Source organism: Falco punctatus, assembly GCF_963210335.1.
Source record: "Falco punctatus genome assembly, chromosome: 15".
In the NCBI taxonomy this organism is placed as follows: domain Eukaryota; kingdom Metazoa; phylum Chordata; class Aves; order Falconiformes; family Falconidae; genus Falco; species Falco punctatus.
Window position 1 is genome coordinate 9,868,559 of NC_137595.1, and position 24,821 is coordinate 9,893,379.

Genomic DNA, 24,821 nt, shown 5'->3' on the forward strand with positions numbered 1-24,821 from the left:
CGAGCTTATAGGTCATAGTTCAAATTCTTAGCCTTACCCTTAAAACATGATTTCCTTAAGTGCGTCACCAGTCTTGCATTAATGGCTGATAGTACATGTGATATGGCATCTCCAGCTTACCTTCATAGGCCTGTCACTGTTTGCAAAGTTGTTAATGATGAGCAAGGAGTCTTGAAATCTTGTCCCACCGCTGAGTGCCACATCTGCTATTAATTGGCTCACTGCAATAATTATCTGTTGGGACAGGGTAGGGCCTTTATTTAAGCAAGCCCTAGTAGAGGAGTTCTGTTGTCACAGTTCATGGGAAAACATCATGTCTTTCTCACAACGCAAGCAATGGTTGTTGTTGTGGTTTTCCTGTCACATCTCCCAAGGACAAGTACTCCCCAGAGGACCAAACTGCTTTGCTGAACAGCGAGTTCACAAAATTAACAATATAACAATTGTAATACAAATCCTGTTTGTACATTAGTTACCACCTTCTATGATTCATTACAACCCGGATGCTATTCATCTACCCCACTAGGTATCTAAATTTTCTTCAAAAAACACAATGCTGCAAAAGTAGCTCCAGGAAAACCTCTTGTCCTGCCTCAAAGGCAGCTCTTCTTGCTGTCCTTCCCACCCCATCCCAGCCAGCCTCAAGGGCAGAGGTGTGCCTTGTGTCTGTGATTCCAAAAACTCAACAGCTTGGAATACTTGATGGCAGTGTATTTTATTCAAAGGGCCCTGGGCCACTCATTGGAAGCAGGAATTAGGCAAAGCCTGGAAATCAAAAGGCTTTTTCTCCATATAACAACAGCAAGATCCTCTGAAGATACGAGGTGACATAGTTATACTGATATATCCGTCCATTAAACCTGAGGTGTCCTGCTCTCTAGCTTTTCCCCGGTTACTGACCTGAAGATGCGTTCTCAGAAATGTTCTCCTTTTGGTGAACTCAAAATTATTTCTCATCAGGAGGTACAGAAGAGCAGAAGCTTCATTCCTCGTGGAGGAAACCTTGGAAGTGCAACACTTCAGGATCTCGTAGCAGAGGGCAGCACACATGTTCACCCTTCCCTTGAAAAATGCTGAGGGAAACTTCACAAAGAGGCATGCATTATTAGTATTAGAAAATACACCACTAAATTATACCCACAGGGCTCAGAGGGGCAGGGGGCAACACACTGGGCTGCAGGCTGGACAGCCTCAATGAAACCTCTGCCAGAGTTCTAAGCCTGAAAGTATTTGTGGGAATGAATTCAGGGTCTATTTTGAACCATATTTCCTAGAGCAATGTGAACTTTGCTGTCGCACTGTTTGGGGATGTGCTTGTGTATATCTGCCTATCCCCTCCTCTATCAACATTTAGGTTCATCGGCAAACTCTCACCAAAATGGAAAGACAGCACTTTCATGCTCTTACAAAAGCCATAAAAACCAGCAGCAGGGCAGAGAGGAGAGGTCCCATGGACATTCCCACCTGGGAATGTCATCTGGGACATCAGAAAATCTGCCGGAGCCCACCCAGAAATCAGACCTCACTGGGAAACATGACCTGTGATGCTCGCACAGCTAATTCTACATGTCTCCTCAGAAAAGCCTAGAATCATGCCAGCGCGCTCTCAGGAATGCAAACAAGAGACCTGCTTGTCCCAGAGAGCCTGGGACCTAGTGACCTGCCGCGGCTCCCCACATGGAGCTGGCCCCAGGAATCAGCAGGACTGAGCCAAACCACAGCGTGAGCTCCCTCGGTTAGCAGCGGGGCTCGGGGGTGAAGAAAAGCAGAAGGGGAAGACCAGCACCGCACGCAGCTGTAGCACGTCTATCACCTTGCCAAACACCCACTTCCGAGCGTGTCTGCAGGGACAAGCTCTGCGGTGCCTGAAAAGCAGGCGGTTGCAGCAGAGCCCTGCCCCGGTGGGCAGCAGCCCCCCTTGCAGGGCTGGCTGGGGCTGGGGACCAGCAACACATGCCTGTCTGGCGGCGGTCACCAGCGGTGGCTGGCAGGGAGGTGGCACCTCACTTGGCTTCCTTCCACTGCGGCCGCAGCGGGCTGGGGACAGGGAAGCAGAACAAGGAAAGGTTTTGTGCTGGCACGCAGCCACCTCCACAGCCACCGCAGGGACCTGGCTGCGGAGGGGTGACACCAACACCTCCCAGACGGAGCGGGGGCTGTCGGGGCATTGCACAGCGGCACTTTGCTTCTCTGCGGCAGCTGGGGACCAGCCCCAGAGAATTTCCTGGCACAAAGAGGCAACAGAGACAATCATGTTTTTTATCGGTTCAGAGGAAAGATGTGCTCTGCTCATTCAAGACCCAATGGTCCTCCAAAAGCAAACGTGCAAACAATTACAGAACTTGTTTTGTTCTTTGCTTTCTTGCCACATTTTTTTTAAAAGTCTTTTGCCTATCAAGTAACCAGATTTAATGCAGAAAGCAAGCTATTTTTAGGACAGATTTTAGGATGCAGAATAAATGTCAGGAATTTTTTGCACTCCAGCAACCACTTGCTGTGACCCTAAATAAGGGGGGGGATTCTTCCCATTGTAATTATTACAGCACGGTAGAATTGTTTAGGTTGAAAAAGACTTTTGAGATTATGAAGTCCAACCATTAACCCAGGACTGCCAAGGCCACCACTAAACCATGCCCCTAAGTGCCACATCTTCACATCTTTTAAACACCTTTGGGGACAGTGACTCAGCCACCTTCCTGGGCAGCCTGTTCCAGTGCTTCATCACCCTTTTGATGAAGAAATTTTTCCTCACACCCCATCTAAACCTCCCCTGGAGCAACTTGAGGCTATTTCCTCCTGTCCTGTCGCTTGTTTATCGTGTATTGGCGTGAGCCCCTCGGCCCGGCCCGGCCAGACCCCCCTGCGGGGCCTCCTGCCCCCCAGCCTGGTGTCCTCTGCAGACTGACTGGGGGTGCGCTCCATCCCCCCATCCAGATCATGTAAAGAACTAAACAGGACTGGTCCCAGCACGGAACCCTGGGGACACCCCGTGCGCCAGCGGGATGTCACCCCATCCCCCACCACGCTCTGGGCCGCCCAGCCAGCTCTTAGCCCAGCGCAGAGCACACCCTGCAGTTTCTCCAGGAGATGCTGTGGGAGATGGTGCCAAAGGCTTCACTAAGGTCCTGGCAGACAACATCCACAGCCTTTCCCTCATCCACTAGGCAGGTTACCTTGTCACTAACTATGAAAAGCCATAAAAATCACAAATTATCCATTCTAGCTGCATCAAAGGTATAACTCACTTTCCTTTTTCTTGAAGTTGACACTAATTTACAGCTAACAGTGATATGCAACCCAAAGCAAAGCAGTGCAGCTTTCACACTTCAAAGCAAACTTGCAGGAAGACACGCATCCTTGCACTTGTCATGAAATGCAGTGACACCCCCCTGCTATTTCATTGTCACTTCAGGCCTTTGACAAGCCCTTCAGAGGACGTAAAAGGAAGTTTGGGACTCGCGGTTATGCAGCTGGCAAAGAAAACACTTCCTTATAGATACCATCTGCTGGGCTCATATCTTGCTTTTACAGAAGCAACACTGTGTCCCGTCGTAAGGGAAATGTGAGAAATTAACTGAAATCAATTCTTTGTATCTTTGAAAGCCCACAATGCCAAATTCCGCGTGGATCCAGGCTGACATCTATCCAAGAAAATCAAGTTGGTGCAGCAGCCAAGAGCGCAGCCTGTGTTGCTGCAATCGGCGCTTTGGAAAGCGAGCGCGGGACCCTCAAAGGTCCCCAGGGTTTGAAGGCTGATGGTGAGATCAAATCGAGCAGGTGTGTGGGTTCGGCTTCATGTTTCCACAGCCACAGAAAATGTGCCAGGGAGGCAAGGAAGGTCTCTTATTTTCTATAGGCACAAAACAACTATTTCTGCCTAAACAAACTTTCAATGAATAAGGGGAAGAGAAGCGCAGAGAGACCGAGTGGGGTGCGTGCAGATCTGTGGCAGGGTGGATCTCAAGGCTAAGCAGATCACAGGCAAGCAGAAAACTCAGAAGAAAAGTTGAGCCATAAACATGTATTGGACCTTGTAGAAAAATGGGATGATTCCTGCCAGTGCCAGCTGCCACTCTAGCAGGCTTTAAGAAGCCCCATGGAAAAAACATTTTGTAGGAGACCTTGCTCTCTGGAGCCAGCCAGGCAGCCAGCAAGACTTCTGCGTTTTCTGCTTCTCACGCATTTGCTTAGAACAACCCAAACCTCAGCCCTAGGCACAGTCATAATAGCTCTTAGCTTTGCTGTGAGTTTATAGTAAAATGTACATAGTACAGATCCTTCACACCTTTGAAAAACAGTTCACCAGTCTCTTTCTTTAATCAAACTTTGCTCAACAATTAGTGCAAGATCTCCTTTGGAAATAACACTTTGCTGCATAACATTCACATACTGTGCTCTGCCTGGCTGCAATCTCACACCACATGCATTTACCTCATTAATGAAGTGTTGCATTCAAGTGATTCGAGAGGTTTGAATTAATTTTGAATTTATGATAACCGCGTAGCTTGGAAGGAACGGAGTTTGCATGTACGCCTGGTCTCGGAAATGTACTTATGAGAAATGGCAGGTTTTGGCAAACATGAAGGGCAATGTCAGCAACAGCATCAGTCACCGCTCTTAATGGTTAGCTGCAGCTTTGATGCTGTTTGAGCTCAGGAGATTAAACAGCCTCACTGGGTACCAGGGCTCAGAAAAGTGTATAAAGAGGTTCAGCAAGTACCCTCTTTCAAATGCAGTGGGAGAGGAGCAGCTTGTCAGAACAAGTATTATTCAAGCAACAGCACGTCAGCAATATCGACAGTTTGGGGCAAAGACTCAAGAAGTACCAGCTTTTTGTCAAACAGATACTAGTCTTTAACAGCAGTTTTGCGACCAAGGCAAGTGAGGGAATGCCTCATGATTTCTCCTTTTGTTTCCTGATAGCCAACAAATAATAAATAATTGCTGAAACAGATTAACCTGGGCTGGTTTCTAAACCAGTGAAGAAGTTGTTTTCTAAAACACATCTCCAAACAGCACAAAATAGCAATTTAACAGGATTTTATAAGCATACTGGTCTCTTCTACCATACCTACATAAATTCTTCGGCACCTTTGGAGTCATGTACATACCTTGCTAATGAAAGCTCTCAGAGAGGCGAACACATGCTTAAGAGCTGCTTCTGACTGCCCGTTTTTGAGAAAAGCCAGGTGAATATCAAAAACCTTCTTCATGAGTGGATTGTGGCCGTCATTGCTTAAAAGCTGGGTCTGGAAAGCAACGAGAGAATTTGTTTTGCAGAAATGCTGTGCCTGAAGCTGGAAATGACAGAGCTAATTTTGCATAATTAATCACATCAATTCTTAAGCCAGATAAGGAACAGGGCCTTCCATAAAAATATAACCAATAGATGTGACAGCAAGTACAAACTTACACTAGTTGGTCAGAGGTTATTTTTATAGCAGAGAATAAACCAAAAATATTTGATCACTTTCGCATTACTAATTCCAGAACCTAACTCAATAATCTGTACAACTGTCACTGGTTGCCTAGAGTTATTTTAAATAAAACAGAGTGTTACCAACATAACTATCACACTGTTTTTTCCATTTCTTTTTATTTGTCCTGATAAGTGTTTCATTTGCAGCCCAAAAGAGAAAGAGGGAAGAAAAAAAAAAAGACTACAACATCTTTTCACTGGATGCTTCATAGCTGTGGTAAGTCAGTACGTCTCCCTTGTCTCCCACAAAGTTTGGACAGTTTGCACCTTCTTGGAGATATGGTAACATGGAATTACCTGGAGAGGGTTAATACAGTTTAGTGTCAGAGTCATCTTGCCTGTGCCTGCTGTTCCCCCTGAAGCTGCTGCATCGGGGCCACCCAGCAAGGATGTGGATGCCCCATACTGATAGGAGACCACTAGTCCCTATCTCATTGCCAGTCCAAGCAGTTCTTGGGCTGGCTCAGATTTCTCTTTTGACATCCTACACATATCTTGTAGCAGGGTAGGTTTAGGATCCATACTTTTTAACTCTTTCACTCTGGCAATAAGAACAGCATCAGTACTTTCACTGCAGTACAAAGCACGCTTCTGTGCGGTAACACCATATGACCATAAAAGCAAAGCAGAAGCCCACTAAAGCGGAAGGGAATCCAGTCTGTCCTGTGGTTTGAAAAGCACATTGTTTTGTGGTTCAGCCATATTCAAGAAGAGGCAACTGAGAAAGTAAAGCAAGTTTTAACTCTTGCATCTACATCCTTCTGCTGTTGCCAGACTTGTAAAGAGAAATTTAACGTATGCACAAGGATGGCTTTTTCGCTCTGGAACAGAAGTAGAGGATACGATGACCTTCCTCTTGTTCAATCCATCTAAAAAGGAAGCCTTCATTATGTTTACTCTGAAATCTGAAGTTGTTCTTGTGACATTATGCAAGACATGTTGCTATTTGCAGGATTCCTCCAACCACATTTTGAGGAAGACCTTTCCTGGAACAGTATTTCAGTATTTTGCTGCCAGCCTGGGGTTCTATTCACCACAGAGGCTTTGTTCTTGTAGGCTCCAATGGCTGTCAGGAGTGTGAAACACTATATGCAGGAGGAGACTTTGACCAGTGGTACTGGTCCTATCTGAACTGGTAACCACAGCTGGAATGGCTCAGCCCCAGAAACATTAATGTATAGCAATTCCAAGAAAACTGGGCCACGCTTCTAGGCAATTTATGGTAGAAAACAGTGACTGTTCTAAGAATGCTAGATCTTCATTTCCCTTTCCTTTAGTCCCTCCTTTCTCTATGATGTACATTTCCTCTTACTCTGTTTTTGCAATGCCTACACTCATAGTATAACATCCACATAAGTTTCTCTGGTCTTGCAGTTTTGAAGAAATTGCAAGATTGCTTGAGCGCATAATTGCTCCGAGACCCTGTGAAACGCTCAGCATTTCAGAAAACAAACAAGCTGCAAAAGATTTGCTTTTGCAAAGTCTTCCACAATCTGCCACTCTAGGAGAATGGATCACCCAAATCAACATGCATACAGAAATGCAGCACGCTTTTCTACAACACTTTTGATTTCAATGCTGACCTTGAAACTCTGAGTGAAAAAAGAGATGGTGTCCAGGACTGTCAAGCACACTTCGGTGGCAATATTGCCCTCCAGTAATGCTTGGTGCACAATATCTGCTTCTGAGGTTCCTGCATCTGTGGACAGAAAGCAAATCAGGAGGAAACTGTTCAACACTCCAGCTCCCACACGATCTAAATGCTATACAGATAAGGTTCTCCCCTTGCACATCGCTGCATTTGGGAGATGAGGTAAGAATAGCAAGATGCTGGATTTGCCAGCTCCGTTCAGCGAAGCTGCCTCAGCCTGATGCCAACTGAGAAAACCAATGTCAGTATTTCCCCTTAATCTCACTGTCTTTAAAGCCAGACAGAGAATGAGGTGTCCAAGTTGTATCTGCTGAAGGGAAACTGCAAGGTGCTTCAATGGAGCAAAACTCATCCATGTGGAGAGACTTAGAGCAGATCCCAGCCCAGGTCTCTGTGCAGGGCAGCTCTCCTGCCTGCCCAGCTCACTACCCAAACCAAGGTGTCGCCTGTGCACACACTCAGCCAAGGAACTGAGCCGAGATGGGTGAGAGGAAAAAGCCATGTAAGTCCTAGATCCCAGGGGTGACTCTTAAGGGGCTGGCTTAAATGTCACCCCCACCAGTCTAGGAGTGTTGCATGTAATTCTGCAGAGTTTGAATATCCTGAAGCAACAAGCAGCGAGCAGAAAATGGCTACACGCAGTTTTCAGCAGGCTAATAAGCCATGGTCTCGTCTTGGTCTGCTGTACATACTGTGGTTGAGTGTGAAGGAGGTCTCCAAGCTGCCCAGATGCTGGAGTCGCACCTGCATCCCCCCAACTCTGCTGCGGAGCGCTGGCATCGTCTGGGATTTCCTATCGGCTCCTGTGTGCTTGGATAACCAGGCGTCGTGCACCCTGCAAGGGGAAGCAAAGACCGCAGGTTTGGACAAGCAGCAGTGGCCACACCACTGCAGGATTACATGAGGCACCTGGATGGAGACCTGGCCTCCCTCCAATGCACTAACCCGGTTTATCCTGGGAAATCCCGGTGGGGCTGCCCTGGCCTTGCCTGCACTGGATGGCCCTACAGCTAATGAAACAGCAGCGCTGCTGCGCAGGGAGCAGAGATGCAGCTGTGACTTGTGCTTCACCTCCAGCTGACTGCAGGGGACAAAGCCAACCTGCGACATAGCCAGGAGCACTTGGGCCTGGGGGTCTCATGCAGGAGCTGGAGGGAAGGGAAGGGGCAGGGTGCAAAGGTGAGGGAACCCTGTTTGTGGCATGGTGCTGAGCAGCGCCCCAGCTCCACAGGCTGCCTGTCTGCTTGGGTTTGCCCGGCATGGGTGTGCACGCTCCCCTCCTGCCTCAGCCACGGCAGGGACCACGGGGATGGCCCCCCCACCAAGGCCCCAGACAGAAGAATACAGTACCTGGCAATATTTCTCTTCCCCACGTATCTGAAGTGAAATAAACACACCCTAGAAAGAAAATATGTATCCGTTACAGAATCTGCAGACCAGGGGTGAATCCAGAACATTTCACATCTATTCTGTCCTTGTCTGCAGACACACACTGCTGTGCATGAAGGTTTGGGTCTGTATTTACAAGTCACTTGACCTCACATCTCCCGCTTCCAAACCCTAAAGAATATCCCTGTCTCCTAACCCATCCGTTCCACCAAACCTGCTGCAAAGCGGAGGTTGTGCCGGTTACGGCAGGAGGCTGTGCCGTGAGCCCAGCTAGCCTATGGACTGAGCACAGGGCAGTGCTCCTTCACTTCACCCGCTCCCTCGATATACACCTCTTTCTCCTCAAGAGGAAGGAAAAGCATCTCATTACAACCTGGCCGGGCAGCTCTAGTGCTGCAGAGGACTGCGTGCACCCGGCGAGGCACACCACACCACATTCATGTCTTCGTCTTGGCCAGCGTTGCCCACCCAAAGGTGCAGTGCTTGAATCGCAGCCTCATGATACTCACTCCAGAAGCACAAGGACGTTGATCAGCTCTTGGGGGGAGAATTTGTTCCAGTAAGCTAAAAGAGTATCTGAAAGAAACACACAACAGTGCACTGAGATTTTAAAAAAGTGGAAGGAGGACCTTACAGACAAAAACTGCCAGTGATGGTCTCTTGTCTTTCTGGCTGTCCCCCAGGGAGCAAAAGCCACCAACCTTCAGAGATCATCTTCACAATGTAGAGGTAGCACATCAGGAGCGTCCGGATCTCAAACTGGTCCAGCCGACTGCAGTGCGACACGCTGCTCCTCGTGGAGCTTCTGCGGATCTAACGGGACACGGAGGTGACGTGGAGGCCAGTGGCCCGGGTGCCTGGGCTGTGCCCAGCGAAGTGCCATGCAGCAGCATGGGCACATCAACCCCGGCACGCACCAGCCGTGCCAGCATTCCTCCTGTCCCCCACCATGTGCACCTCCCCAGCACCGTCCTGTGAGACATTTCATCCTTTGGGGTTACTGCCCAAGCAGTGATGAGTGGTCTGGGAATCCTGGACACATGGCTGGACGTGCCTCTGCCCAGAAAAAAAATGTCTGCGCAGAGAACGATGACTTATTCAGCAAAACACACGGCAGCCCTGCTTTCACTTCCCCTGCTCCCTGCAGCGTCTAAGCTCCTGGACATTTTTAATGTCAGTTCTTGTCAAACAAAGTAGTTCATTCGCTGCCACAGTTTAAGGCAAGAATTCAACTTTTCGTTAAAGACACACATACACTTCAAGACAACATGTCAGTTACTTGATAAACCAGGAAATTTCAGCTCAAGAAACTCCCCCCTCCCCCTCCGCGATTTTTGGAGGTGCCTCCTTTTTTTTCCTCCTGCTTAGTGATTTAGGCAAAGATGAGTGAAATCCTGCTGGTGAGTCAATCTGTGCGGGAAAGGTTTGGGCATTCTGTGGCAGGAACAACTTCTAAAGCTTTACCGTTGGGTTTCTTTTTTGCATTCTCTGTGCTCACCCTCGCCATACCCTCCAACAAATGGATGCAATTAAACTCTAGGCAGGACGCTTCTCCTAAAGCTGTGCCTCACATGTTTGGATAGCGATCCTCAGATTTTATTTGTTGTTTATTCGGGGACAGGCTGTGGATGTGAGTCATAATAAAACAGAATTAAACATTCAGTTTGGAGTTGGAGATACAGTGCTATAGCCAGAACTTTGCTGCTGACCACACCAAACTCTTCAAGTCGGCACACAACTCGGGGAACAGGTCCACCTCTGTAGAGCAGCACTAAAGCTGTGCTCCTCCACGTGGCATTGCTTTTACATGGTTTTGTGGACATTGCATTCCCTAACGGAAAAGCTGTTCTCAGCAACTCTGAAAAGCATGTTTGAGGACACAGAAGAGGACGTCTAGCTGTGGGGAAATGCTGAGCTGCAAGCAATAATACTTTCTGCAAACCCCACCAGAAGGGCTGAAGCGTATACTCGGAGCTTCACTGAATATGAACAATTTGATAGTCAAGTGTTTGGCTATACTTGGTCTTGTAGCTTCATGATTCATGTGGGAGAGCTTGAAAGGCCCCACCTCTCCTAAGCATGTCAGGACACAGCCAGCAGGAGCCCAGATAATCTTTGCCTTGCTTGTGATAAGGGCCAAACTTTTTAAAGATGCATCAACGTTCACAGCAACCCAAGACATCTGGAAAGTGCCTTGAGGAAAACCAGGAGCTGGTTTGCACAAATATCTGATTTCCATGTGTGCAATCTGCCAACAAGGAGAGTACACCCTGTCTGAATAGTGTGGCCAGAGCTCTTTGTCGTGTGACCATGGTCGCTTGTGCAAGTTTGGGGCTATGCTGATTTTCCTACAAACACCTCATCTTCTCTGGTCACTGGCAATCTCCTATCTTGGGGTGCTTTGCCTCCTAGCTGTGTGCGGACAAGAGTTCCCAGCACCATGCACCGGGCACTGGCCAGACCCAGACCCATCCCCACAGTGGAAGCATATCTGAGTATGAGTAAATGCCCTATCCATGGGAGCAGAGATTTTCCCCATGGATTTTGACTTTCATCTTTGAGAAGTAATTTGCCAACAGGAATATTTTTGGCTCAGAGATGTTTGAGGAGGGAAAACATACCAGACCAATGAGTCTGACCTCCTCTGTTAAACATGAAACTGTTTCCAAACAGAGACATTTATAAGCTGGCTTTTGAGAGTGTTACCATGGAGAATACCTTTTCCCTCCCCCTTATTTAACACAGCCCGCAGACTGGTACAGCGAGCACCGTTCTTTCCAACCCCAGATACGTTACATGTGCACTCTGATCTGGGGAACTGGTTGCTCCCTCCGAGTTCAGGGATCCCTTTGAGTCCTCTCGCTTCATTGCATGGCCATTTGGAAGTGCTGCTCCGCAGGCTGAAAAAAACCCAAACCCCACAATCAACCCCTTTGCACCCGCACTCAGAGCATCAAACAGTGGCTGGAGGATGTGATTTGGACAGCACAGACGGGGCTTGCTGTTGAAAGCTGATTAATCTAGAAAGGCCAGTTGGCGTGACAACACATTCAGGGAAAATCACAGAGACTCTAAGAGGTCTATTGGCAGATGGCTATATTTCAGGTTTTGGGGTTGGTAATAGTTACATTCAAAATAAATGGGAAAGTTAAAGTTTAGAAAGATTGATTTACCTGGATCTTTGTCTGCAATCAGGCTGGATCTGTTTGAGGGGGATGCAAAACTGTACATGAATTCATCCCTGGATGCCTGTAAAGCATTATAAGGTTCTTGTGACCAATAGAAGTTAACACCTAATCTTTTGCAGAAGAGAATTGTGAAATAAAAAAGGCAAATTAGATCAGCTTTTAAAACTCAGATTAAAAGAAACACCCGCAATCTATTTCCTTACTTCTATAACAAGGACACAAATGACTTGGGGAGGAGTACAAAGAATAGCAGAACATATTGAAGTCAGTCACAGCAGGTTTTTTCCCTTTTGTTTTTCACCATGTGAGTTACAAATTTTAATTGTTTTTCTCAAAAGTCTTTTTTGTTGTTGTTGTTTTGCCCCGAACAAGGAGGAAACTCTAGTCTGCAAGGCTAAACCCATCTGGGAACCACACACAACCCTCAGGCTGACGGGCAACTCCCCACAACAGCCGCTGGAGTCCGAGGCTGAGTCCTGCTGCAACTCATTGCACTTGGAGGGACTCCCCTCACCTCAGGGCACTACACATACTTTAACATGGCAGTCACACAGGGGGTCTGAGGGAACAGCAGGACTGAGGAGGAGGGCAAAGAAGCATTGCTGGGCTTTACTCACAGGGCTGGAGGCAGCTGCACAGGAGTAGAGCGCCTCACGGCTGGCTACTCGCTGGAGGTTCTCCAGGAGCAGCCCAAACAGCGGCAGGTAGAGCTGGGCTATTTTTGCCTGCTGGTTCTGAAAAAAGACAGGGAAAAAAATGTAGGTAAGAGCCCAGGCTTCCAACAAGAGCCAAACCACATACACATCTGTCTCTCTCTCTCTCTATATATATATATATGTTTACACACTGTAGATGGTGTCTGAGGATATGGGTTGGTTTGTCTTCTCACCTCCTCTTCCAGAACTGCCAGGTATGTATTACCCTTCTAGCAGCAAGCTTGGGGCACTTAGAGATTTTGGGGGCTGAATAATATTCCCCACCATACAGGATGTGTGACAAACTAAATCCCGGATTTCCAAACTCTTTAACTGGCAATTCACTTGCATAGCTTGATTTTTGAGTGCAACACCCAGGAGTAATGAAACAAAAACATTTGCTCCTCATCTAGTACTAGCTATTGCTTCCACTCAGATACTCTCCATAGAAAATGCTTCTAGTTAAAAGAGTTTGTAGGAACAGATTAATTTGGATTAAGTGATACAGATAAAAAACGATCTGGTCAACGTTCTCTAAATGCAAGGCTCTATTACATCAATATTTTTTTTTGCTAAAAATTGTTAAAATGCATTTGTTAAAAACGTTATTTGTAATTGTTAAAAATGGATTATCTTGGACTTTGCAGAAAAGGTTAAAAAAAAGAAATTTCAGGCTTGCAAACTGAATGGCACATATTGACCAACATAAGAATCCATTTTTTTCTTCTAATTCAGTAGGACAAAAGATAAATGGGTTGAGATGGGTTGAGAAGACCCTCTCTCAGCCACTGATGGAGCTGGGGTTTTTGACTGCAACAGCATGCTCAGCCTGTCCTGCCTGTGGCATGATTTTTTGCTTTGGTGTCTCAGCACACCAGCTGAGCATCCTGCCCCGGCTCCAGGCAGTCTCCTGGTCACTGCAGCCTGGAGCACAGCACATGCACAAAAATCCAGTGGGACAATTTTAAGACAGGTGGTGTTTTTTGAGGAGGCAGGGAAAGCGCTGCCTGCCAAGGGGGCAAACGGCTCCTGAATTAGTGTGAGGGTTTTCAGACACTCAGAAGAGCAGAAACAGGCTGCCTCTGACCCAGTCTTGGCAGGGAGCTCACAAACCTCTCCTGAAATATCAAGCCTTGCCAACTACCAGGGGCCACGGTTTTGTTTCCAGGCTGTGCAAGTCACCACAGATCCTCGCTGCAGAGAAAAGCAAGCCCACCTCCCGCTCAGCCCTTCCAAACAGGCGAGAAGGGAGAGGAGCTGGCTCTGGGTCCGTGCACGGTGCAGCAGCCCCGGGCACATTTGAGTTACTTCCAGGAGGCTGCCCACATTCTCAGATAAAACTTAGCAATGCAGCACGCTAGGAGCAATTTGAGGAGCTAAACTGTAAACAGAGGCATGTTTTCAGCCTAGAGCAAGGACAGGTAGTGTCTGCAGAGGTAGCTGGGCACTTTCAAGGACATACGGGTCAGCAGGGAGCAGCATCAAGAAAGAAAACAAGGCCATCTCCCAGTGTGACCAGAGAAAACTGAAAGCTACTACCCAGCGGAAATCCAGCATCTCATGAGAATCCACACATCCTCTCCTCTGATTCACTAATTATTAAAACATGCGGCTGACTTGCAACAGAGATCAGTCAGGCTTCCTAATTACAGTATGTTAATGCAGGATATTAATTTAAGCCCAAGACCAGAAGAACATTGGCGTTGCTTGATTTTGTTGAACTGCCTCTTGGCTAATGACACTCTCAAGTTCCTTAATGGCTGAGGGCTTTATTATCTAAAATAGCATGAATAAGAGCACTGCAGTTATCTGACTGCACTGTTTGTGTTCCTAGATCACTTCTCAGAGCTATTACTATTATGCCAGAACTATTGGTTACTTACAACAGCTCCCTAAATAGCAATGAGAATACACTTGGTGTACCATCCAAAATTTAAAATTCTAACATGAGTTTTTTTCACAAAATTCAAGAGCATTATATTTAAAAGCCAACAAAATATGCCTGACCTTGTGCTGGTATCTGTTGTCGAAGGCATGCTTTATCAACAGATTTTTTAAGACTGAGATGGCTGTGTATCTGATATCGTAGTTGTCCTGCAAGGCAACAGAGGCTTCTCTGAGAAGCATCCCCACCAGGAAATGATGCCTGCAATACTCGTCAGTTAAACTGTATTCAAGATTTACATCTGAAAGAAATAGCAAGGCAATAGTTAAGGGAACTGTTCCAAGGATCTGTTCAGAGCAAGACAATGGTCATGTAAGCCACAACGGCACGCAAGTATGGTTCATCGCTCTCTGTCCTACAGTGCACTGATCTTTCAATAAGGCCTGAACTGACCACAGTTTTGTGCAACGCTGAGGTAAGTCATATCAAAGCACTTGGCATCTTCCAGTTCAGGCTAATCATTAATTTCAGCCCTCACTGTACAGCAGCAGCTAAAAGAAGTATTTCTGCAGTGCAATGCTTTACAAAGCTTACCGCTCCACAGAGTAATTAGTAAAGTCAGAGATGGATGCAGTGGGAAAAGACAGCACGACTCACTGCCTGGGGCCTGTTTTGCTCCTGACTAGGGGTTATCCTGCAAATCCCCAAACCAGCCAGGCAGCGGAGGTGCCAGCCTCCACCAGGCAGCTGGGAGGGTGGTAACGGGCAGTGGAGATGGGGCATTTATCGCAGTTGCCCAGCCCTAGCAGTGCCTTCTCTGCAGCTTGTTCCACATCCTCTGAAAACCGCATTCCTTCTCACTAGGTCAGAGAGCAGAGAAAAGGCAAATACTCCTGCTGGGATGGGGGATGCAAACAAGGACATGGTGCCAAGTGACCACTACTGCATCCTCCAGCCAGGCTTTCCAGCCCCACTTCAAGGTCTGGGGAGCCAGGGCAGGGTTCCAGGCAGCTGCTTGCCAGAAACTGCGAGACTCCTTTACCTTCCCACCAGCAGATATCGAACACACCCCTTAAAAACTGCACTGACTGCCAGGAGAAAGGCAGCTCAGTACCTAATCACCTTGGTTAACTGAACTTGTACCCTGTGTCTCATGTAGATTCAGGCTATATACTGTGATTGAAGGAGCGGCTGCTACAAGGGTAAGGCATCATTTCTGCTGAGGTGCCTGGATAATGCAGCAGAGAAGGGACAGAGACACAGATTTCAGTGCAGGGTGTGTGTGCACTCTGGTTGTTATGAATGACCTTGCTCTGACACCGTTAGCTCTGTCAGGCAACCCACAGACCTAATCAGAGCCACAACAGGCACCACTTGACTGTTGCTTTGAGCCTCCCAAAGGAATAACCCCAAAGCTGTGCATTCTTCCCCAAAGGGTACAAATGCTGTGTGCTCAGCTCAGACTTTTGTTTTTTTTGAAAACCCCACAGGTGTGAATTTTTTTCTGTGGTAAGGCAGGGTGCATACACACAGCTTTGAAAATTCCAGCCAAAGGGTTCCAACAGCTCTGTGGCTGCAAAAGATATTTTTAAGTTTGTTGATTCATAAGTAGCATTTACTGGTTTGTGAAAGTCTGATTCAGAGGAAAGAGAAAGCAATCTGGAGCATTATCTGGCTTTCACTGTTAGTCATGTTAGCAAATGCCTAAGTGTCACACATCATGGTTATTTCATTAGTTGGATGCAAGCTAACTGATTGGAAGCAGCATATTTGATTTGATACTAGAGGATTCATTGATCCCAGCTGGACCTACCTACTGAAGTGAACCGTTCCACAGCAAATGAAAAAAAATCTAATACACGTGTAAAAAGAAAAGTGACAAATAAAAAGACAGGGGGAAAAAAAAAACAACCAGGAATAAGTAATGTAAATTTTGGAGAAACAGGACAGTACATCATGTCTTAGTATTATTCATAAGGCTATTGCTTAACTCCCAGCTTCTGCCAGTCTCTTCGGTTCTTTGCTATCACAAGATTGCAATAACAATTTGTTGCTGGCTGTGAGGACAGGCTCAGGGGTTTGCTCTGGCTGATGAAACACATATGTCCCCTGCAGCAGGGACACAGACCAGCAACCAGCCCCTTATTAGCCGCGACGTTCCAGAGAAGCTGCTCCAAGATGCAACAGGATGTGGCCACAGGGATGTGCTCTGCCTGCAGGCCTGGCTGCACCAGCTTCTGCTGCAGGAGCACCCCTCAGCCACCTTCCCAGCGCTATTCCTTCTTTTCCCAGAAACAGAGTACTAGGGAGCTGGGCATGTCCCCTCTGCTCATCCAAATAAGCTGATAAAGAGGTGAGGCACACCAGCAGGATACCTCCTCGGTGATGTGCACATCCTACCTCCCCACCTCTGAGCCCGCTGTCCCCTGTAGTCACAGGTCTGTCCATAAAACCAGACACGTTTGCAATGGAGATGCATCACAACATGTCCCTACCAGGGCAGGCAGAGCACAGGCACCACTGCAAAGGCACTTCTGCTACCCGAAGACAGGCTGCTCTACTGTCAAGAGATGTGCGTTAACCTCAGCTGGTAGGTCCCAGTCACAGTGAGACAGATGCAAAGGTGAACGTTAACCAAGGAAGAGCATCCTTATGTTATCATGCCACTAACAAGCAACAGGGAAGCACTGTGGCTGCTTTTCTCTCAGTCGTTTCTAGCAGTACACTTTGTTAAACTATGCCAGGCAAGTAGCCAAACTGATGTAAATGTAAGAGATTAGCAGCTGGTCGTGAAAGCCCTAAGCAGTCAGAAATATACCAAAATAAGGGATACTTCACAGTTACTGCTGCTTCTGCCACTTGGATGTGTGTGGAACCACTTTGGGACTTGTATGGCTGCACCCTGAGGCACGACCAAACATCCCCTTGCCTCCATCAGAATAAATCATAGAATCGTAAATCCACTGGGCTTTCACGTGGGAGAATCCCAAACCTTACCCTCCTCTCCGGTACTTAACCTGGCCAGGCTACTAGCACCCAAACCTGGCAATCTTTCTGTATTTATCCAGCACAGATGAGAAGCTGGGACCCAGAGGGAATGAGGTTATGCCTACAGCAACCCTAGCAGGCCGGTCAGGCACGCGCTGGGCTCAGCACTGCAGCCCGCTCATCACCCGGAGCAGAGCTGCAGCCACCCACGCTTGCATAGTGCTTCAGCTCAGCCCCTTGCCACCCTGTTTGCCCTGTGGTGAGCAGCAGCAGGACCAAAGGGGACACCGTGTGACAGTGAGAGCAGCTTGGATACACAGGGGTGCCACGGTACCTATGCCCTTGGTACGCGCTAAGGATTGGGCATGGGCTCAACTTCTCCGCTGGCTGCCTTCAGCCCAGGCTTGAGTACAGGCTTGAACGCACCGTGCACTGCTCTACTCTTGCTCAAAATGAAAGCAGAAGGTAACGTAAATCACCTTCTTGTGGCCACAGAGAGCTGGCAGTGGAGCAGTGAATTCAATCTGTTCTCCTGTATCTCCATTCTCCACAGCGCTGGCGGATGAGACGCCCTGCTTCTCAGGGGATGCTGGCACTTGTGGGAACAGAGGATTACACTTGTGCAACTTGTGTGTGCGCTGACATAGCGGAAGTTTCTTTCAGATATTGTTAGTCCCGTGCAAACTTAAATATAGGAAATACTGAAAGGACTGATTGCATGTCATTCTGGAACAAAATGATGTAAACCCGACAGAACAGCATCTTTTGCCGAGGTTAATGTAAATCAGGCTAACTAGAACATAAATTTCCTTGACATCAAACCAAATTCTATCTGGTCAGAAGCCATCAAGACTAATAAATTATAGCTCTCTAGCCAGTCTCTTGAGAAAGAACATACCTTGAACTCTTTGCAGCTTGGGTTTGGAAAAGGTCATTGGTAAGTTCAGAGGAATATAGTGTTCGTGATTGCAAATGGTTTGAAGAAATTCAAATTTGTATTCAACCAGCAGCTGAAGAAAAAGACAAACATAAATTGTTTTCGGTTTGACTCATTTGCTTCCAGGTCAATGTGCTGCACAAGGACTGGGGAATCTAAATAGCATTTGATGAAACTCTGCGATAACTGGCAAATTTTTGTGTTGTTCCTCCTAAGTGTCGGTGCATGTGGCTGTCACTTGGGTCTTCTTTACCTTTTTCATCCAGACTATTAACCAATCTCTCCTTTAGTTCTGACTCTACACCGGTTTAAAGCTTAGCTGCATAGAGGCTCTTGGCCCAGAGAAAGAGGTGTCTGCCTCCAGGAGACTCCGCAGGAACAGAGTCTAAAAGGGCCTCCAAGAGTCACATAAAATAATCACGACAGACCTTGCCTGACATGGATATGTAAAAGTGCAAACCACCTTTCAAGAAACATGCTGCTTACCTTAGGGTCTTTTGGGCTGAATCCAGAAATGTAATCATTTATCAAGTTAAAAACAAATCCTCTGTCCATAAAGGTCAAACAACGCTGGAGAAAAAAAAAATAGCAACACGTGACCAATCATTAAAAATAAAAGCCATCATCCTAAATCGTCTCCATACTACTGTCCTGCCAGCAGTCAGATTTGATCCTCTGGGCTGCTGCTGACTTTCCAGAACATACTTGACCCTGTTTCTCTGAAATTGTTTGGATGACTTCATTTAAGACCCCAGTGGACAACAGAAATATTTAAAATAAGAGCGCACACATTTCCTCTCAGGGTTTGAACTGTTGCTAGGCACAACTGAAGACACTAGACAACATACAGAGTATCACAGTCTCTCTCTTGGAAAGACGGAGTTTCTTTCCTAAAAAAAGTTATCCCCTCCAGAGTTTTTGTAATTGAAGAAACCAAAGAGAGGATTAAAGTACAAACACGTTTGTTTGCTTGTGGCTTCTTTCTGTTTTCCTTTTCTGATAAAAGCCTGGGAGAAGGAGAAAACTGCTGACCTTTAGGAAGTTAGCCAAGCTAAAGTTGACATTCCTGGACTCTTCGGGGATTTCGTTATAGCGAATGGTCACGTGAGGAATGATGGCGAGCAGCAAGGAGTGGAGGGCGTGCTGGTAGGACTCGGGGAACCGCTGGCCTCTGGGCAGCTGAAACCAAAAGCGCATCCTACGCTCAGTGCTACAAGCTGGGGAGAATCCAGTGCAGGCACAAGTTCCCTTTAGCATGTGATTATGTTGTATCCCAATAAAACATTGGCACAAAGCAAGCACTGGCTGAAACTACAGTCGCTAATAACAGAAAAGGAGGCTGCACAAGCCGTAAGGAGATCTGGAAATTTTAAACTAAAACTGAGAATGAAAAGGGGAAGAAGGGAAAAACTAAAGTTGAATAAAAGGAAAGATCTGGGTAGCTGTTCACTTGTCAGGATTTTTTTTTTTTTAAATAAAGAGTTACATAGTTTTTTTTCAGAAAAACTTTTGGAGGAGAGTTTGTTTGTGATGGCTTTATAATGCAGCATCGAACTAATTTATTTTTACCTTGATTTTGTTTTCTTCCAGTAAGTACATTGCCATTGACTTTGCCAGTGCTTCAAAGAAAAACCACGAGTACTAGAATGAACAAAGAATACTATTATTTTTCTCAGCAGGACTGAACATGTTTGACAGCATTGGCAGTTGTTATGTGAGGAAACAGCAGTGTGGGAGGGAGGGCTCATGTTCAAACAGCATTTTAAAGCATGGCTGGGCTTGCACAGCTGGCTTGGCATGGGTGCCTTTGCTACCTGGAGGAGTCCTGCCAGTCTTGGGGTGGGAACAGCCCCATCCCCTCTGCACCCCGATGCACCCTGCAAGGAGCCGGCAGAGTTTGGGGTGCAAGCCCTGCAAAGGCCCAGAGAGGCAGAAACTCAGTCTGCCACCCGTGAGTCACCCCTCACGTGTGGTTTGAAGAAAATGGGTAAAACTGGCAAAATGAAAAGCCCTTTGCTGCGTCCTGCCATGGCTTTAACACAGCCAGGTTCCCTGCAAGAATTCCTCTCTGTTGTAAGGGGAGAACTTCAAGGACGCGTATGCAAGGAGTTGCCGTGGTAGCTTTGCTCCTGTGGTGGGTTTAGATGGGTGAAAGTGTTGGGCTTTATGCCAGACCCCCTTTTCCTCCCCCCCACCCTTGGCAGCCAAGTACTGTCAGTACTTTACCTTGAGTAGCTTATTGATGGCTAGAAAATCTGCTGACTGCTTCAAGATCGTGGCCATGGAAAGGACCAAGATTTCATGGGTCATCTTCGCCTGTGTGACACTGGGTTTCTCAGCTCGAAAGACATACTGAGGCAAGAGGAACAGTGTCAGCAGCGTGCCTGCTCCCAGCAGGGAGTTTTGCAGAGTGGTGTGTCGTGACTGACCTTTATGAAGGAGCGCAAGTAGTGGTCTAAACCTTCTTCATGGCACTTGGACACGATGTGCAGAAGAACCCTGGGGAGAAATGCGGTTTGTGTTCAGCATGCAATGCAAGGGCAAGTTCCTCCAGCTCACAAAAGCAGACACCATGTGTGTCCTGTCCGGCTCAACCCTAAAAGCCTCACTGCTGGCACAGCCTGATTTGCAGAGCCCGTACTTGCAGGCTAGCACCCCTCACAGCTCCTGTAGCTGCACCATCCTTGCCACAGCACAGCCCTTTGACAGAGCACTCGGAGCTGAGGTGGCCAAAGCCTCTTCTCCACTTCGGTGCTCGACCAGGTATCACCCAGACCGGCTGCCTTCAGTGCCTGAGGAGGCGAGGCGAAACATTTGTCTGCAGGGGACATATCCTAATCTTTGGCCTCCGTGTACTCCAGGGTTAAAGCCTGCCGCTACTTAAATTTATGTTGCAACGAGCATTAGGCACCTGAACAATGCTCAGGTGTCAGACGAGTCGAAGACAAAAATATGAATTTAATTATCTCTGCACCCAGTTCTCTGTGGCTGTATCCGTGGACCTGATACACGGAGAGCAAGTTCCTTGTCGCTCCTGCACACACCACAGGCTCCTGCACACTGTACAGCTTGTCATGTGTGGAGTCTGCCCTCACTGGAGCCCTTTCCTAATGATAATACAAGTGACAATGAACAACTATACCACTACATCAAGTCTGCAAAACGAACACAGAAACCCCACAGGATCTCTGCTGAGAAGCAGAGGAAAAATTCTCCATCGTTGTTATACTCTGATACCTTCCTGCATCTCCTGAATTTATTAATTCTACAAGGCTCTTTTTTACTGAATTTACAGAAGTCCCCGCGTCTTGGACCACATGGTGCAGGACTGTGTGTGCAACAGGCTCTACATCCCTGGAGGACCAGGGCTCAGGATCTGCATCCCTGGGGGGCCAGGGTTCAGCCTCTGACCTCTGATTTCATGGGAGCAAGACGTTTTTGGTACGTGGATGCACAGTACACCTTCTGGAGTCGGAGGAAGATCCCCACGGGGTGGCACCCAGCATCCCGCTTTGCACTGCAGCACTCCACAGAGGAAGAATCACAGAAGGAAGACGGATGTTTTAATGCATCCATCAGTTTCGGGGTGTCGTGGCCAGAGCTAGGCGGGGAAGATGGTTTTGCACCTTTTGCTCCCTGTGGGCCCTGCAGACGCCTGGGGACAGCAGCAGCTTTCCGCGGGGACCGGGCCCCGGCCGGTGCTGCCCTCTTGGGGCTGCCGGCACGGCCGAGCATCGCTCCGCAAGCCGCCGCCCCGTATTCTGAGCCAGCACAGAGGCGGCGGCGATTCTGCAGCTTCAGGGGATTTTTAGCAACACTTCTGACACAAGGGACTAGCGAGGCTGGGGCATCGCTCCCGCAGGGAAACCACATCTGCTGCCTGCAGCTGGGACATGCTCGGGTGCTCTGGAGCCTTTTGCTGCCCCAATACCTCGGCTGACACAGCCATCCCCACCAGCCAACCCTTTTTCTTTTGAAAAACAAACCGGGAGTATCTTTAAAGCACTGCATTTTTCCCCATGCAGCTCCCAGGAGAAGGGCCCCACGATGTCCCCCCCCGTGCCACCCAGATGTGCCAGGGAAGGGAGCAGCTGGTGTGTCACAGCAGGCTCAGGACAGCAAGCAGCCAGGCAGGCGATGCTGTCACTCAGCACCTTGTACTGGGAAACCACACCCTGCTTTGCACTGTAGTTTGCGGCTTTGCGTTTGCAACTGAAGAAAACTGGATGGTTTACCCAACACTCACATGGTGCAGTTGACAGCTACTTCATCCTCCTGGGTCACATTTGTAAGGACTCTAAATAGTTGCACAAGAATTACAGGTAGAAACTGAATCATTACTTGGATCTCCATGGCGTGCAAACACTAAAACAAATGTTCAAAACACAGATACTTTTAGTTCGACATTTCGCAGATGTTAAATATTTATAGTCCACAGACATTTCTGTGGCAATAGGACAGGCATTAGCAAACGCTTCAGGGTGCGGGCTGCAGCCTGCCAGAGGACAGGCAGATTTGGACCCATGGCAGCACTCGCTGCCTGCCTTCCAGCTGACGGATCCCAGCTGCATGCCTTCGGGGAGCAACATGAATCCACTCATGGCACGCATTAATCTTCCTGTCAGATGTGCCCAGGCAGCTATGACTTAACTGAAGGTCACATGCTACGATTTGACCCCAACAACCCAAACTTTAAGGCTGAAGTTTTGCTCCCAATTCTTCTCATCACTTCTGACGTTTTGTTGAAGTGACTCCCATTTTCACAAATGTCTTTGGAACAGGGAAACCTGATGCCCAATGACTTGCAGTGAGGCTCTTCCCTGAAGAGCATAGCTTGCTGTTGCAAATGGGATTTAAGTGACCTGGTGAAGGTCAAGATCATCCGGTTCATATGCTCTCCACCCACCTCACAGACTTCTCACGATACAAATCTAGGAAAGAGTGTGTTTCATTTTCAGTTTTCAAGCCTAATGAAAGGGTTTTAAATCTGTATCAGTTATTTAAATTACTGAAATGATAGAGGTATCGGTAGGTACGAAGCCCTCCTTCGTGGTTAGCATGTAAATGTTCCCCTGGCTGCAGGGTGCTGCGAGGTCACTGTGGCCGGGCAGGGCTGGGACCTGCTGAGCTCCTTGAGGAAACGCTCACAACAAAGCAATTGTTCCTGTAGTGCCTGGCTCCAAAACCTGCCATTATTTCTGCTTCTTAAAATATTTTTACATTATCTGAAACACACCTAGTAACTTTGTGAGGATAAATCCCCACCGCTGGGAGCTGAGCTGTTGCTACAGCACCACTCTCAAAAACAGGCAGTTGTTGAGGTTTGGGGTTGTCTCTTCTCCCAAGCAACGAGCGATAGGGCAAAAGGAAACGGCCTCAAGCTGTGCCAGGGAAGGTTTAGATTGGATATTGGGAAAAATTTCATCACTGAAAGGGCAGTCTGGCACTGGAACAGGCTGCCCAGGGAGATGGTTGAGTCACTGTCCCTGGAGGTGTTTAAACGACAGGTAGATGTGGCACTTAGGGACATGGTTTAGTGGTGGCCTCGGCAGTGCCAGGTTAATGGTTTGACTCTTAAAGGTCTTTTCCAACCTACACCATTCTATGATTCTATGGAAGTAAACAAGGACAGTAAGCAGCCAGCAAGTCTATTCTCTGCAGAAGCTGCTGCTGGACCTGCTCCAGGGCCCTTACTCATGCCGCAGTGATTGCCGAAAAGCTGGGTCTGGGTCACAGATCATCTGTGGTCAGATTTAACTGACTGATAATCTCACCAATCTTTTCCAGCCTGAAAAAAAATAATCCTGTTTTGAACGGATAATCCTAAAAACAAGGAATTGTGCTACAGTTCAAAGGTTTGAACCAGATCTAGGGCGGCAGGGGAGGAGTGTGCGAGCACACTGGGAGGAGGGTTTGCCTTGAGCATGGCAGAGCGATGCTGGCTACATGTTCTATCTGCTGTGAAAAGCAGTGGGAAGCAGCTCACAGGCAGCAGACAGTCGTGTCAGTAAGCAAAGGTAAGGTATTGCACAATGTGCTGGTACCAGTGGTGCAGCCAGTGCGCCTTCCTACAGGGCAGGGTCTGGGTGTTTACGGATGGTCTGTAAAAACACGAAGGAAGCCCACCGACAGGCACTGTTCACCTTTAGGTATTTAACAAGCTCTCCTGGGACTTCCTTAGCTCCCGCCTGAACCAGCTGGCAGTACTGGAAGAATTTGTGCAAGTGCATGTCCTGGAAGAGACAAACAAGTTCAATGCAGCAACCTTAATATCTGTCAACCCCTACTACGCAGCTTACACTTGAAAATCTGTTGACTTACCTGCAGCAGCAGGCCATGTCCCTAGCAAGCTCCATGTCACTACCAGTGGCACTCTTGGTCCCTGGCTGCCATCCCCCAGGACTTCAGTACTGCTCCCTGCCTTTTCCAGTGTACCCAGTCACTGCCCATCCCCTGACTCCCAGCTAACCCTGAGATTAAGCACCAAACTGCCAGTGGTGTTAAAATTCTCCTGTGGTTGCACTGCCCTGAGTCCCAATCGCCATCCAATGCTGGCCTGGAGCAGCGGGAGCCCTCCTCTCCCAGCTGTGACTGACACTGCCATACTGA

At 47.8% G+C, this 24,821-nt stretch overlaps 1 protein-coding gene across 4 annotated transcripts in view; it reads right to left on the minus strand.

Annotated features, from left to right (window-relative positions):
- Positions 1 to 24,821, minus strand: part of DOCK11 (dedicator of cytokinesis 11) — an 84,556-nt gene that overhangs the window by 17,458 nt on the left and 42,277 nt on the right. For 2 of the 4 annotated variants that reach the window (XM_080365837.1, XM_080365836.1), the window contains exons 23-43: positions 24,356 to 24,445; positions 22,459 to 22,577; positions 20,642 to 20,711; positions 20,439 to 20,564; positions 19,782 to 19,853; positions 19,245 to 19,391; positions 18,699 to 18,782; positions 18,174 to 18,285; positions 16,101 to 16,139; positions 14,410 to 14,588; positions 12,325 to 12,441; positions 11,693 to 11,768; positions 11,316 to 11,419; positions 9,221 to 9,332; positions 9,029 to 9,095; positions 8,481 to 8,528; positions 7,823 to 7,965; positions 7,063 to 7,178; positions 5,112 to 5,249; positions 901 to 1,083; positions 121 to 234 (exon numbers count right to left, since the gene is read on the minus strand). In XM_080365837.1, coding sequence (XP_080221963.1) covers positions 121 to 234; positions 901 to 1,083; positions 5,112 to 5,249; positions 7,063 to 7,178; positions 7,823 to 7,965; positions 8,481 to 8,528; positions 9,029 to 9,095; positions 9,221 to 9,332; positions 11,316 to 11,419; positions 11,693 to 11,768; positions 12,325 to 12,441; positions 14,410 to 14,588; positions 16,101 to 16,139; positions 18,174 to 18,285; positions 18,699 to 18,782; positions 19,245 to 19,391; positions 19,782 to 19,853; positions 20,439 to 20,564; positions 20,642 to 20,711; positions 22,459 to 22,577; positions 24,356 to 24,445 — 2,256 coding nt within the window. The remainder of the gene's footprint in view (positions 1 to 120; positions 235 to 900; positions 1,084 to 5,111; positions 5,250 to 7,062; positions 7,179 to 7,822; positions 7,966 to 8,480; positions 8,529 to 9,028; positions 9,096 to 9,220; positions 9,333 to 11,315; positions 11,420 to 11,692; positions 11,769 to 12,324; positions 12,442 to 14,409; positions 14,589 to 16,100; positions 16,140 to 18,173; positions 18,286 to 18,698; positions 18,783 to 19,244; positions 19,392 to 19,781; positions 19,854 to 20,438; positions 20,565 to 20,641; positions 20,712 to 22,458; positions 22,578 to 24,355; positions 24,446 to 24,821) is intronic. The other 2 variants (XM_080365839.1, XM_080365838.1) reach the window with 1 other exon arrangement.